Source organism: Megascapheus bottae, chromosome 3 (assembly GCF_031878675.1).
Source record: "Megascapheus bottae isolate mThoBot1 chromosome 3, mThoBot2.hap1, whole genome shotgun sequence".
In the NCBI taxonomy this organism is placed as follows: domain Eukaryota; kingdom Metazoa; phylum Chordata; class Mammalia; order Rodentia; family Geomyidae; genus Megascapheus; species Megascapheus bottae.
The window spans coordinates 59,346,509-59,361,218 of record NC_143511.1 but is presented as its reverse complement, the minus strand read 5'-3'; the positions used below and the strand labels follow the sequence as shown (position 1 = coordinate 59,361,218).

At 43.0% G+C, this 14,710-nt stretch overlaps 2 protein-coding genes across 5 annotated transcripts in view; one reads left to right on the top strand and one right to left on the bottom strand.

Moving 5' to 3' along the window:
• The window catches only part of Phf24 (PHD finger protein 24), a 169,286-nt gene that overhangs the window by 51,019 nt on the left and 103,557 nt on the right, over window positions 1–14,710 (bottom strand). The gene's annotated exons all lie outside the window — the stretch shown is intronic.
• Spata31f3 (SPATA31 subfamily F member 3) lies at window positions 1,515–7,844 on the top strand. The gene is made up of 5 exons (XM_090330151.1): window positions 1,515–1,723; window positions 2,749–2,794; window positions 3,302–3,362; window positions 4,329–4,801; window positions 7,281–7,844. The coding sequence occupies exons 1-5, from the start codon at window positions 1,580–1,582 to the stop codon at window positions 7,586–7,588; spliced, it is 1,032 nt and encodes a 343-aa protein (XP_090186277.1). The 5' UTR covers window positions 1,515–1,579; the 3' UTR covers window positions 7,589–7,844.

Here is a 14,710-nt window from a genome sequence, read left to right as displayed (position 1 = left end):
TGAAGTCTTGGATAGCACCAAAAGTGAGCCTTGTTCATGTTTGACTGTGGAAGGTAGTGTTTAAAATCTATTCCTATTGTCTTAAGCTAGACCATCTCAACACTTTTTTTTTTTGGCCAGTGCTGGGCTTGAGCTCAGGGCCTGAGCACTGTCCTTGGACTTTCTCAAGGCTAGAGCTCCACCACTTGAGCCTCAGCACCACTTCCAGCTTTTTTCTATGTATGTGGTACCGAGGAATTGAACCTGGGTCTTCGTGCATGCTAGGCAAGCACTCTACCACTAGGCCAAGCTCCCGGCCCCCATCTCAACATTTGATGACTGAAATTTGTTGTTCAATACTATCATCCATCCTCTAATTTGTTCAATTTCTTCCTGTCTCATCCAAAACTCCCCACTCTATAGATTTTTTTTTTTTGCAGGAGGGAGGCTGTTTCAGGGTTTGAACTCAGAGCCTGAGTGCTGTCCCTGAACTTTTTTGCTCAAGGCCAGTGCTCTATCACTTGAACAACAGCTCCATGTCCAGATATATTTAATAGTACAATAGCTTTGTGCTTTTCTTGCCATATTACATAATAAATTACATTTGTAGGATATATACATATATATGATATATATTACATGATCCTCTTGCTGAACTTTTCAATTCTGACCCATTCATCATAGCCTGTGGCATAAAAGAATATAATCTTGAGACTTAACAATATGATTCCTTCCCTTCCTACTGTGTATTCTTTATTTTTGTCAGTCATGGGTCTTGAACTCAGGGCCTGGGTGTTGTCCCTGAGCTTTTGTTTTTTTTTTTAATCAAGGCTAGTGTTCTACCAGTTGAGCCACAGCACCACTTTCTGCTTTTTCTGAACAGTTTATTGGAGATAAGAGTCTCATGGACTTTTCTGCGCAGGCGGGATTTAAACCAAGGTCCTTAGATCTCAGACTTGTGAGTAGCTAGGATTACAGCGCCCAATTATTGGGTGCTCTTTGGTGATCTTCCAAGCAAGGACAATGTAGTTTATGGAATTCCTTTCCTTCGATTTGGCCTCTAATTTTTTTCTCTCTCCCTCCCTCCTCTTTCTCTTTCTTTTTCATGCTTTCAGTGGGCATAGAGTTAGTTATCTGGGGTCAGGGACCAGCCTACTAAATTATTAAGAGAGCTGAGTATGGTACCGAGAGAAGAGAGTAAGGGGCTGGGAATGTGGCCTAGTGGCAGAGTGCTTGCCTAGCATGCATGAAGCACTGGGTTTGATTTTCCATACCACATATACAGAAAAGGCCAGAAGTGGTGCTGCAGCTCACGTGGTAGGGCTATGTGCTGTCTGTGATTGTGGCATCTCTTTTTCCAAGCTATACAACCTACGCAGATAACCTACTCTGAACACTGCATGGCCATGTAAGCTTCTTTAAGACAGATAAAGGTCTGTAATTCTCATCCTACTTTGTGGAAGAGAAGGGCTTTGTGATGTCACTTAATAGCCTAGATCCATCTTCTGTGAGGTACAAATGACAAGGCCTAGAACCTGGAAACATTAGGTTCTAACAGCCAGGAAGCCTAGCTCAAGGGATGGCTAATAAGGTTTAGATCATGTTGGGCCCTACCTTTGTTCTGTGGGATGTGGGAACTCCCTTATATGCGTATGGATCCATCTTCATTATTGCATTAATTATTTGGCAAGTGAAAAAGAGCCGCCAAGAATTAAGATCAGAACATAATAAGACCTGTTGCCAGGTACGTACTATGACCAGGCCTAAATGGACAAGCCCCCCAACAAGGTTTTATCTCTTCTCTCTCTCTTGGTAATCTTGCCCCTTGATTATTTTTTAGAATTTATTTTGGTACTAGGGTGTGAATTTATGGCCTGACACTAGGCATTTGAAACACATCTCAACTCCTTTTTTTGTTTTGACATTTTTCTGACAAGGTCTCACTTTGTCTCCCAGGGTACAGGCTCAAATTATGATCTTCCTGATCTCTGCTTCCCAGTAACTGGGATTACAGGCACAAGCTGATTTTTTATATGTTTTTGATGATACTTAGAAGTGAACTCATAATTTACCGCTTACTGAGCAAACTTGAGCTATGTCCTGCATCTATTTTGTTGTTAAGGTCTCTCTTTGTCTAGGTTGGCCTCAAACTTGTGACCTTCCTGAGTAGCTGTGGGATAACAACGTATCGCTATGCACAGTACTTCTTTATTTTATTGTTTTTGAGGATTTCCTCTTTGGTTCCCAGAACAGATCCTAATTCGGGTCATGAAGCATAGTTGGTGATCATTTGAGAGTCTGTGATGACTAAAATCCTTTGGCTAATAGTATGATCCATCCTTGTTCAATTTCCGCCTGTCTCTTCCCAAACTCTCCACAGAATTTGTCCATAGTATGAAATAAAAAGGTATCAAAGGGCCTGGGAATGTGGTTTAGTGGTGGAGTGATTACTTAGCATGCATGAGGCCCTGGGTTTGATTCCTAGTACTACATACACATAAAAATAAGAATAAAATTATTTTAAAAGCTAAGAGCTGAACTGGAAAGAAGTATATGATTCATATTAAAAAGAAAAAGTATGGAGAAGCCTTAAAGTGAGCCAGAAATAAGCAGAGAAGGAAAAGGTTGGGGTGAGAAAGACAGGGTATTAAAAAGGAAATAGGAGTATATGAAGTGGTGAAGTAAAAGTTGGGACAGGTTTATAGAGTCTGCATCATTTTAGATATGAAAAGAAAATAACGTGCTTCACATTCTGTTTTTGTCTTTAAGCGTCACCGAAGAGTCAAACAACGATCTAGAGATGAAACATCAAAAGGTAAAGTTGGATTTCTCCTTAGACTTCCTTCCACTTGGGTGAGGTACCATTGAGCCCAGTACTGTGTGAAACTTCATGCTAGAATCCAGATCATTGAAAGCTTCAATGACAATTGCTAAATGGAAGCTAACTTGTGTAGGAATCAGAGTTTAGGAACATTCCAAAAGTCTCTCTCTCTTGCTTTCCTGAAAATGAAGAATGAAGAAGTAGAGATGTTACTGTGTTCTTTGCTAGTTTTACAATCCTGTGGAATTCTCTTCATCTCTTAGTCTCTCTTCTTTACATCATAAGCTTAATAGTAACACTCCTGCCTCTCTTACGACGTGGTTATAAAAGATAAAGTGAGATTAGCTATGGGATAGCATAGTGTGACTAGTTCAGTTGTTCACAGATGTGATTTAGAGTGCTGATTCAAGATTTGTAGTCTCCTCCCAAAGGCCTTCAGCTTCTCATAGGATGCCCTGAATCCTTTCCTGTTCTACCTAACGCTGTGTCCTGGCTCTTCAGCTAAGACGACATCCCAGGAAGAGGCAGAGAAGCTTCGGAAGCTGCTCTCTGTCATGAAAAGGTAATCTCTTGCTCTTTTTAATCTCCCAGCTCCCAGTCTGGCCCAGGATAAATTCTTAGCCTAGCCTGCAGCAGGGATGAGGAAAGGGACGATGGCTGGGAGGGAGGCACACACAAAGGAGGCTGGGTGTCTGGTGGAGATAGTTGCTGGAGCAGATGGAGGTTTAGATATCTGAGGGGGGAAGAGTCATCACTCAGTTCCACTCTGTGCTGGGGCCACAGTAGCCCTGCAGCTTAGGATTAACAGTATATAATTTGTAAGATACATTACTGCAGTTCACACAACCATGAGACAAAAGAATGGATTTTGCATGAAGAAGTTGCCACTGTTATATTCTCTTTACAATTACATCCTCTCAAGGACAGAGCACTACTAGGTATGGCTGGAACTGGCTAACATTGCCTTGCCTCTTCTGATCTATCTTCAGAAAGGTCACTTCCGGTCTCAGTCCTATCATCTTCTCCTCTCCTTAAGAGTTCTAGAGAACAGGACTGATTGCCAACGGAATGCATATAGTAGTAAGGCCATCCCATAGTTCTTGCAATGAGGGCCTCATTCTCCAGTTTGAATGTACTGACACCTAGCCTTCAGGATTTTTTTGCTCCAACTAATACTGATCCAGGCCCTACCCGGTGGCATTTCAGATGATGCCACATCACTAATCGCTTGGCTCCATCTATCTGGTTCCTTCCTCATAGTTGAGTGTTTCATCAGTGTCATCAGAGAACAGACCCCAGCTCCCTGTTCTCTCTGAAGGTGGTATCATCTGATAACTTCTGTTAGATCTTATCCTGGATACTCCACCAGCCATCCATACCAAGCCAAGTACTCAGGAGGTGCACTAGGTGTACTTGCTAGGCTGGGTGTGTGTGGGGGGGGGTCACTACAGCTTTTTCAGGCTTTTTTTTGGCTTCCAAGGAGGCCGAAGTCCTCCACTGTTAACAGTTGCCATGTTTCTCTCCCCAGCCAGGGTTGGCTTCCTCAGGAGGGAAGCGTGCGGCGGATCCTGTGTGCTGATCCTGGCTGCCAAATCTGCAATTCCATGGCTCTGGAGATTCAGCAGTTGTTGTCTGGTGAGAACAAGCACTACCCTTCTTTATCAGAGCTATCCCAAGTCCATGAAAGGTCTCTGTCAAATAGGTCTTCAAAGAAGAATCAGGAGCTTTGTTCGCAGCCCTCCCGAGATCACTCACCAGTACGGAGCCATGCAGTGCCACAAATAATGGATCAGAAATCTTTCGTTAAAGCTCCTGCCCAGCCAACTTGTGCTATCAGTGTCCAATATCACTGGCCCGATTATCTCCGGCAAAGGCAGGGATTTCAAGTACCCAGTGTATCTCAGGACTTAGGAACTCTGTCGTCTTCAAGTCTTGAGGAGCCTGGAATTCCCATGTGTGAGCACAAGCAGAAGAACTCCACATCTGTCCAGAAGAACCAAGGTTAGCCATTCGAGATGCTAGGTTCCCTTTTCTCCTTTGGACCAGAATTCCTGAACCTAAAACACCCTCCTACCACCTCCCAACCTTTCACCTGTGATTACTATGGCCCAAAGTCCTAAGGTTCCTTTAAGTAGGAGATAGAAATGCACGTTTTTCCACATCCAGAGCTTCCATGATCTGTAGGATAATTCCATGGCAGCTTGAACCCCACACTGTTCCTTATATTTTCAAAGCCTATAGGCTATGTAAAATAAGCAGTCATTTCTTTAGCCTTTGCTGAAAAGATGAGATTTCATTCCCTTCCTTCTAGGGCGCATGGATGTTCATCCAGGTAGGGCAGAAATAGCAACTAGAAGCAAATTCCAAACCCTATTCCCTGGCTCTGGTTGTACCCTCTCCACTTTTGGATTTTAAGTGTGGCCTCTGTCCATTTCCTAGAGTCCACACCTGAGACTCAGTGTGCCATCTCTGGGTCATATTCTGTAGTTGATATTTTTCTAGGTGCTTCTAGATATGTCTCCACAGCAGGGATGCTCTGGGCCTTTTCTCTTTGATAGTTTTCTCTACATCTCTGAACTGCCTAAAATGTCCTCCATTTCCGTGCGTCCCAGCTTTTTCCCCCACATTCCCATATGTGGGCTTTTCTACCTGACCATTAGTCAGCCCAAATCAGTGCCTTGTTTCCAGCCAAATATGGAGCTTTGGTATAGCATCTACTGTGGATGTACTATATCCTGCGGGGCCTACCAGTTTTCCAGAGATCTTGGTAGATGCAATGTAAGTTCTGATACATTCTGCAACCTGTGACAAGAGGATGGCTCTGTTGTCCTGGAGCATGTACACAGATTGCTAGAGTTCTACTTCTAAAAGTAGTGGAAGGGCTGATTGATCATTCTGGGACTTCCATGCAAAACAGCAACAGTAGTCTGTCCAGTTGCCCCCGCCCAGGAATAGGGCATCCTTGATCTGATCTGATTCCCCAGAGGCCAGTGAGGATAGTGACCTATGCTGATGTACTGTGGCAGCAGCACCAGGCTACAGTTGCTTTTTTCAGGCCAAAATGAGGTGGCAGAACCATATAGATTGCAAGTGTAGGGAGAATAGTAGGAGGTCGTCCTTGCCTCCCTTTGAAATTGCTGGGCTGCAAATCCCTTGCTATATAGTACTTCAAACATTCTGGCAGCAACTTGGTTGTCTAGTCCTCTGGAAGCAAACCCCTCGGCCAAGAGGCAGAAATCAGCTCCCTACTAGGATCAGAAAGTGGCTTCCTGAATACAGGTCTTGGCTAGCAGCAGGAGTTCTCACCAGATGCTATTACTGATGACCCTGAGCTATCTGTGCCTTGTCTCAAGGAGCCATTAAGAAACTGGTGATGTTTTCCCTCTTCCAGGCTGCCTTTTCTCTCTTTTGTGTGTCTTTTCAGCCCATGGTTCTGCAAATACTAGCTAGTCTGAAATCACAGATAATGACTGGCCCATCAGAATAACTCCATCTTATCTGAACAGCAATGTATTACGTTTTGGGCCACTAGAGGTGCCAGTATCCAAGGTGTATTCATAGTACTATTGAAATTTGTGGGCAGTATAAAAGTGTAAAGTACAATGAATGGAGATGGTACTTCTAGAGAGCCAGACAGAGCCTGACATCCCCTAATCTCTCAAGGCACTCACTCCATCCAAGCTAAATTTTAATCTGAAAAAAAGAAATTCTTGAAGGCTCATAAAGACAAAAAAAAAGAAAGAACAAAAGAAAGAAACTTCCAGGAAACAAAATTTGGCTATCCCAAAGAATACTCTTCATAAGGGACCTTATGTGGAGGAAACAACCAAAGGAAAGCATTGCTCCAGTGAGAGACCAAAGTGAACATCCCTGTAAAATCTTTAGGCCCTCCCCGAAAGAATCATGTACTGAAGCATCACAGAAAGGGCTTTGTGGTACCGGTACTTCTTCCCGCTCTCCCCCCAGGAAACACTGCTCAGGTTCAGGGTTCATTAGGGAACTTCTAAGCAGAACCTCAGAACCCCGGACTTCCACATATATCTCCAGGATCTTTCTCAGGTAGAACTTTAGTTTATTTAACATAGCTGCCTTCAGCAAGTAGAGACTGGCTATTCTGCAAAACCACTAACTCCATTCTCTCTGCTTGCTATTTCATGACAACACTTTCACCTCCAGAATTCCTTAAGGGCAAAAACCCCTCACTAGATTGCATGTCCATTAGAGAAAGCTGAAATAAGGATTCCTATAAATGTCCAACCTGTGGTGCCCAGGCCTTATGGGGCCAAATTATTGGGCCATCATTTGATGGGACAATCCATCCAGTAATTGAAGAGGCCACATTTTTCAAATCCAAAAGGTCAAATGTTTCAAGGTTATGGTTCAAAGGGCTAGGGTAGGGCCAGAAATTTTAGGATCACCCTTTCTAGAGACAAGAATTAGAGGGTCTGGGACTATACTTACAAGAGTTCTACTCTTCCAGAAGCCCCAGAAGCTGACTTGGAAAATAAGATGACTTTCTTTTCACACTGGATTAACCCTGAAGTGAAATGTCAACGGCAAGAGATACCCAGTCCTCCCTGTAATTTGGAGACAGTGACCAAAGCCAGGTCAGAAACTGAGAAGAGTAAAATTGCCTATGAAGCCCAGGATTCAAGAGTTCATTTGGAGAAGAGAACAAAGAACCCCAAGGTTCGTTCTCTCTCTCCTGAGAAGGAAACCTTGATCTTCTATGATGCCCAGAGCTCTCCATCACCAGCTCCAACAACCGTTTCTACAATTCAACTATAACTCAAACAACTGCTTCCCCAAATACTCACAATTAACTTATGCCAGAAAAAAAAAAAGGACTCTATCCCAGGTCAGTCTCAATTCTCACCTCCACAGAAGGCACTGGTTTATACAAGTAGAATATCCACTCCAAGCAAAAAGAATGTGCAAATTTCCAAACCTTTGCACTCCCTTGACAAGAACAATCAACAATCATTTCCATTAACATGTAGCTGATGTGTGGCATTCTCCAAATATACTCTATACCCGAAGCTAAGAGCTACCTGTTTATGTCTCCTTGTTTTCAATGCTATATGTGAAAAGGGATGTATAACATACTTCCCATGTGATATAGGAGGTTAAATCTCATTTAATTTCTGGCTGGTAAGTTTTTCATATGATTTCTCCTAGTCCCAATGTGAACTGTGGGTAAAGGACTTAAGCAAAAGACAAACGATCTTGTTTAAGGTACACTGAAGATATAGGTTAGCTTGAATTCTCTCATGGTTTGCCTCAGTCCTTACCAACTTAAGGAGTTGTTTTTGTATTTGTCAAAACCACATAGCAAATATGAGAAATGCCACAAAACAAACAGAATATCTGTGATTGCAATAAGTTTGGGGGGGGGAAGAAAAGCATTACAGGGACGTGTACTTGCTAGGCAAGTGCTTTACCATTTGAGCCATTCCACCAGTCCCAACTAGTTTTTTTTTTTTTGCCAGTCCTGGGCTTGAGCTCAGGGCCTGAGCACTGTCCTTGGACTTTCTCAAGGCTAGAGCTCTACCACTTGAGCCTCAGCACCACTTCCGGCTTTTTTCTATGTATGTGGTACCGAGGAATCGAACCTGGGTCTTCATGCATGCTAGGCAAGCACTTTAACCACTAGGCCAAACTCCCGGCCCCTAGTTTTTTTTTTTTAAGAGAACCTTAGGTTGTTCTCTATGTCCCTGTCCCTAAGCCAGGGAAATTTTTTTTTTTTTGCCAGTCCTGGGGCTTGAACTCAGGATCTGGGCACAGTCCTTGGACATTTTTGCTCAAGGCTATGCTCTGCCACTTGAGCCACAGTACCACTTCCAGCTTTTTCTGAATGTGTTACTGAGGAATCAAACCTAGGGCTTCGCCCTTGCTAGGAGAGCACTCTACCATTAGGCTACGCTCCCTGCTGCCAGGGAAATTCTTAAGGCTAATTTACCAGGGAGCCCTTTATGGCTCTGTTGTTATTCCATTGCCTTCTGCATACAAGGAATAAAGCCTCCTAGATCAGTGGATAAGGACGCCATCAAAGGATCACAATAGAAAATGACATTGAACTGAGTCTTGTACTTAGTAATTTAAGTATGCAAACATTTACAGTGTTTCCGGTACTATGCCAGACAGTAGGAGATCACAGTGAATAACAAAACACAGCCTTTTGTGGACTTCATGGACCCTGGAGCAACAGTACAAATGTCATTAGGAGCAATGTGACAAGAACTGGTTAGAGAAAATTAGTGAAAATACAGTGGGGGGCAATTAATCTAGGTGGAGGCTAGGGGAAAGTTCCCAGAAGAGGTGATAATAAGCCCAGTTTCAAAAAGTAAATTAGAATTAACCAGGCAGTTTGGAAGAAAGGGGAGTCAGCGTGGGAAAGAGGGGGAGAAAATGAGGATGGGGCTGGGGGGGGTAACATGGCTCAAAAATGTACTAATTACTTATGTAGCTTACTTATGTATATCACCTTTACAGTAATAAAATAAAATAAAAATTTAAAAAGAAAGATACCAGATTAAGCACAGACAGGTATAGATGATAAATAGATTAGATAGATGGTAGATAGATGATTAATCAATAGATAACCAAGAGACTGGATAAAGTGACATATACGTGAAAGAAAAATCAAGGGCTGACCTCTCTAGGACTTTTTTTGTGAAAGAAAAAGCAGTGAGCAGAGAGGAAAATAGTAAGCAATACAGCCAGTGAGATAGGAGGGAAGCCAGTGAGTATTATATCCTGGAAACAAAAAGAAAGTATTCAAGGAGAAATGAAAATATTTCAAGCAGAATGAAAAGTTGCTTATCAGTCAAGTAAGATTAGGACTTGGAATAGACTATAGAATACTGAAATCACTCATAGCCTTGAGAAGAACAGCCTTAGTTGAGCAATGTCTGAACAGATGTGTGGATTCAAGATGGAATGAAAAGAAAGTTGATTGCATTGAAGTTCAGACAAAGGAGGAAATAGCTAGAGGATCTAGAAAGAGTTTTTTGTTTTTTTAAATATGGGAGGCTGTTCATGGTACAGTCAAGAAGTATCAAGTAGATTCAATAAAACCAGGAGAAGGTCTAAAAAATGCTGGAGTGCACAGTGAGACCAAATGAAGGGGCTACATTCAGCAAAGACATTTTACTGGTGGTATGAATGGAGGCGTAATGGTAGTGCAGAAGAAAGTTACCCCACATACAAGTGAGTGTAGTCAAAAACCAACGGGATAAGGAGCTGGGGAAAAGCCATGGCTGTTGGTGGGAAGGGTGACTGAGTAAAACTGGAAAACTGGAGGTTGAGAAGGGTTGTACAAGTTGCCGGTATAAGAGCCTACATGGATGGGGAAAGGTGGTGGAGGCTGGGCACCAGTGGCTCATGCCTATAATTGTACTCAGGAGGCTGACACCTGGAGCATGTAGAATCAAAGCCAGCCTGGGCAGAAAGGTTCCATTTTTAATTAGCCAGCAAAAAGCTGTATTTGAGGTATGGCCCAAGTGACATAGCATCAACTATGAGCAAGAAAGCTGAGCAAAAGCATGGAGCCTTCGGTTCAAACCCTGGTATCAGAAAACACAAAAACAGGCAGTTGAAGTTGTTGATCCTGTGTGTGAAATGGTAGTTTTTGGAAACCTGGAGCAGCAAGAGAGTTCCAGGGGAAAATCTCTAAAGGCCTGAAGCCTGAGGAAGGGCACGAACTGCAGACAGGGGGTAGCATCTTAGTGCTAAATAAGTAAGGGATTGGGAAGGATTGGGGGATGAATGAAAAAAGAGGGAAACAGGAAGCAGGATGACAAAGAGGCTGTCCAGAGCAGAGAGGATGGGCCTCTGCTGACCACTTAACATCCCTCAGGTAGTGGGAGGGGGGAGCATGGCAGGAAGTGCTGAGTTCCCTATGATGTGGCATGAGAGAAGGAGCGCCCTTGGTGCTGAAGGAAAGCCAAGAACAGCCACCGGTCCATCAAACCAGGAAGTAGAGCCAGGACTTGCTGAATCTGACAGGAACGCAATATTAGCACAATATTAGCACAATATGTCCACTGCCAGCAGGATGCAGAGAGCTGGCATGGGAAGAAGCAGGGATGGGTCCCTCCCCTGAGGGTGGTGTGTGCATAAAGGATGGGCATCCAGCCCTAGTTGGTCCCCAGGGAAGAGACAGGAGGCCCTGGCCTGCTGAGCCAACAATCTCCAGGTGTTTTCCTGAAGCATCAAAGGAGGTCATGTGACAGGCACATCCTCTTTGCATGCTGGGAGTTGGGCAGAGAGTCACAGAGCTGGCAGCCCTGAGGGGTCCTCCAAATGAAGGGAATTGACAAGGACGTGTCACAGTGGCCTCAAGTGGGAAGCTGGGTTAGTGTGCACACATCCTGCCGTAGGGTGGAGCTGGTCTTTCCCATGGCCCCACAAGTTTCTGTCCCTGGCAGATTTCTACCAAGGGAATTTGGACAAACGACCCTCTATGGTGGTTCAACTTTTTCAACTCCCCCTCCCTACTCTTCCCTGAGAGGAAGGTCAGAGGAGTGAATGTGTGTGATCATTGCCTTGTTTCGTTCCTTCCCATCATGGCTGCCACTTGCCAGCAGGCCACTGGAACTCTAAGCAGGAGCATAAACTCCACACCCCATTAAAACTGTCAGCTTGTCACAGTTCTCAGACTCCTATCTTTATGCACTTTAATTCCTCTTCTCTGAATGCATTGGAAAGAAGAGGGAGAAGAGAGGAAAAAGGAGAGGAGGGGAAGGAAGTGAGGACAAGAGAAGCGAAAGGGGAGAGGGGAGAAAAGCAAATCTCTCACACCTAAATTCCCACATCCTCTGGATCCTACCTTTCAAGAGCATCAACTTAGCCTTTGACCAGTCTTCTTATTGCCATCCTATAGTGTCTTTTCCTTTTCTGGCTAAATCCTTGGAAAGAATAAACACTGTAAAAAGCAAGTTACAATTATATACACATTGTACTCTCGTTTTGATCTACAGACCTTGGAAAAGACAATGGCTGTTCTGTGTAAGTAGCCAAATGTCATCAAGTTGACCAGATATGAGCGTTGGGGTGAAGGGAGGGACAGAGCCACTTAGGAAAGCTGTACCTTTCACCATGGAACTGGGAGAGGAAAGAAGGGAATGCAGGTAAGAATGACATTTCCAAAAAGGTTGAAATGGTGACATGAAAGAACTCCAAAAAGAACTTGGAGCAAGTTGGAGGTGAGGACACAGCAGTCTTTGCTTTTAGAGGACAGGGAGAAGCCCCACTTGGTAAAGACTCTGGAGTCAGGTGCTGGCCCCGCGGACTGAGGCTCCCCAGAGAGCATCCTTAGAGGGCACCACACTATTTTTGAAGTATCACATGTGGCCTTCAGCTATTCCCATGAGAGCTCTTCATCTTTCTTGAGCACCAGAAACTGACCAGTGACCCCACAGGCCTTGGCAGAGTCCCTTTCCTTCAGGTTGCCTTCCCCAAGACCAGCCAGGCTCCCCGGCATTTCCCCAATGGTCTTGGTGTTTTGAAAAGGTTATGTTCCTTCCCTTCGCTCTCCTTCTTCCCTTCCTTCCTTTTTCTTTCTTCCTTTTTCATTTCTGTCTATTCTTTCTTTCTTTTCCTTTTTTATTGTCAGGGTAATGAATAGAGGGGTTACAGTTATCTTTGCCAGGTAGTAGGTGCATTACTTCTCACACATTGATACCTCTTCTCAGGTTTTGTCCCCATTTCCTTCCTCCCATCCCCTCCCAATCATCTTGTTTCCCCCTTCCCTTTCCTATTTCATTTTTTCTGATAATTTTTATTGTAATGTATAGAGGAGTTACAGTTATATTCACCAGAAGTAGGTGCATTACCTCTCACACACTGATACCCCTTCTTATGTTTTTGTCCCATTTCCCTCCCCCCACCAGCTCCCAATTTTCTTTTTTTTCTTTCCTTCTTTTCTTCCTTCCTTTCCTTTCCTTTCTTTTTCTTCTGTTGCCAGTCTCAGGGCCTGAACTCAGGGCTGAGTGCTGTCCTTGTGCTTTCTCAAGAATACTTGATCTGCCACTTGATCCACAGTACCACTTCTGGATTTTTCTGTGTATGTGGTACTGAGGAATTGAACCTGGATCTTCATGTATGCTAGGCAAGTATTCTACCACTAGGCTAAATTCCCAGGCCTTTCTTTCTTGTTCTGAGGCAAGGTCTTGCTATGTAGCCCAGATTAGCCTTGAACATTGCCCCAGCCTCCTAAATGCTCGGATGAAAGGCAGACGCAACCACATCTGATCAAGAAGTTATCTTCTCCTCCCACTGTTGGTCCACTCCTGCGAATCATGGCTCCTTTCTATGTTATACATTTGTTTTTAATCATTGTATAGTAACATGTACTCACTGTTATAGCATAATGCTTGGATGAATGTCATAGATAGTTGGAGCTGAGGTCTTGAATGGTAAAAGAATTTACCATGATAGGGGACTAGGAGAAACAAAGATTTATTAGGAATTGGTACAAGAAACATACAGCAGGCAGCTAACCACTCAAAGAGGCACAGCTGCTCACAGATAGATTTAAGAGTAGGGTGTTTGTCTTTGGTTAGATTACTTCTGATTGGCTATTACCTTTTATTGTGGACCCTAATGATTGGCTGTTTCTTTCTCTCGTTATGATTTAAATGTGTGATTGGCTTGAGCCCTGGTTTTCATAACTGTTTTCCATATGGATGGTTTCCCAGCTTTCACTTGCTTCCATCTGAATCTTGTCCACCTTGTCGTCTATATTGGGACTCCCCTGCATCAAATATTCTTTCCTTTTAATTTTTTTGAAAAGTCGATATGGGTTTTTTTTTATTCTTGTAGCATTTGGTAGAACTTACCAGTGGTTCTGGGCTTCTCTTTGTGAAAAGAAAAAAAAAAGGCTTAAGACCATAAGCACAAAGAAAACATCAGAGGAGATGATAGTAGCTGAAAAGAGAGGACAGTGAATTACAAGTATCAATAAAATTTTACAGAGTGGAAAACAGGTGCGTTAAAGGTATGATAATAGATTTTATAGACAATATGAACAATAAAGACAATAAACTAGAAATAAGAGAAGCAGATTTGGGGCAGGATAGATAGGGGAGGAGACAGGGATATTTTATTATTTTAATAAATATCAAAAGGTCCAGACTCAGAAGTTAAAACCAGGGAGCAAACTGAAAAAGTAAATAGTTTCCTGTCACCTCCTCTTCAGTGTTAAGTTTCAAGATTCGGAGATACAGGAAGAGCTACCTAATTCTGCCTTCTCCTTTGAAATAGAATAATCTGGCACCCATACAGAATTAGAATATGACAAAAGAAACTCCTAAAGATTACCTAAAGTTCATTGGGTCTCCCCCATCTTATCCACTTCTGATGGTTGTCTAGGGATGAAGACTGACAGAACATCTGTATTTGCTACCTGCTCAAAACGCAGAAAAGCTATAGCTAAGAAGCATCATTTTGAGTCTTTAGCTTTCATTTCCTATGATGAGAGCAAGAAAATTTTTAAATTTTTTTCTCTTTTTCCTCTTACTTTAACCCAATTACACAAAAATAGATCCTTGCTAAAACTTTCACTTTGTAAGCTTTTTTTTTTTCGTGAGATATCTTGAAATGCTTTTCATGATGAGTCTCAAGAAGCTATGATTTTATCTGGAAACGTGGAAGCTGAAGGAACCCCTCATTCATCCTCTGGAGACAGAATGACAGTACTGTGAAAAGTCCCTGGGACAAGAGGCAGCATATACTTTTGAAGATGAGGAATTGTAAGGGACTAAGAACACGAGAATTAGATATAAGAATATAAGAGGGTTGGGAGTTTGGCCTAGTGGTAGAGTGCTTGCCTAATATGTACAAAGATCTGGGTTCGATTCCTTGGTACCACATATATAGGGAAAAAAAAAGGTCAGAAAGTGGTGCTGT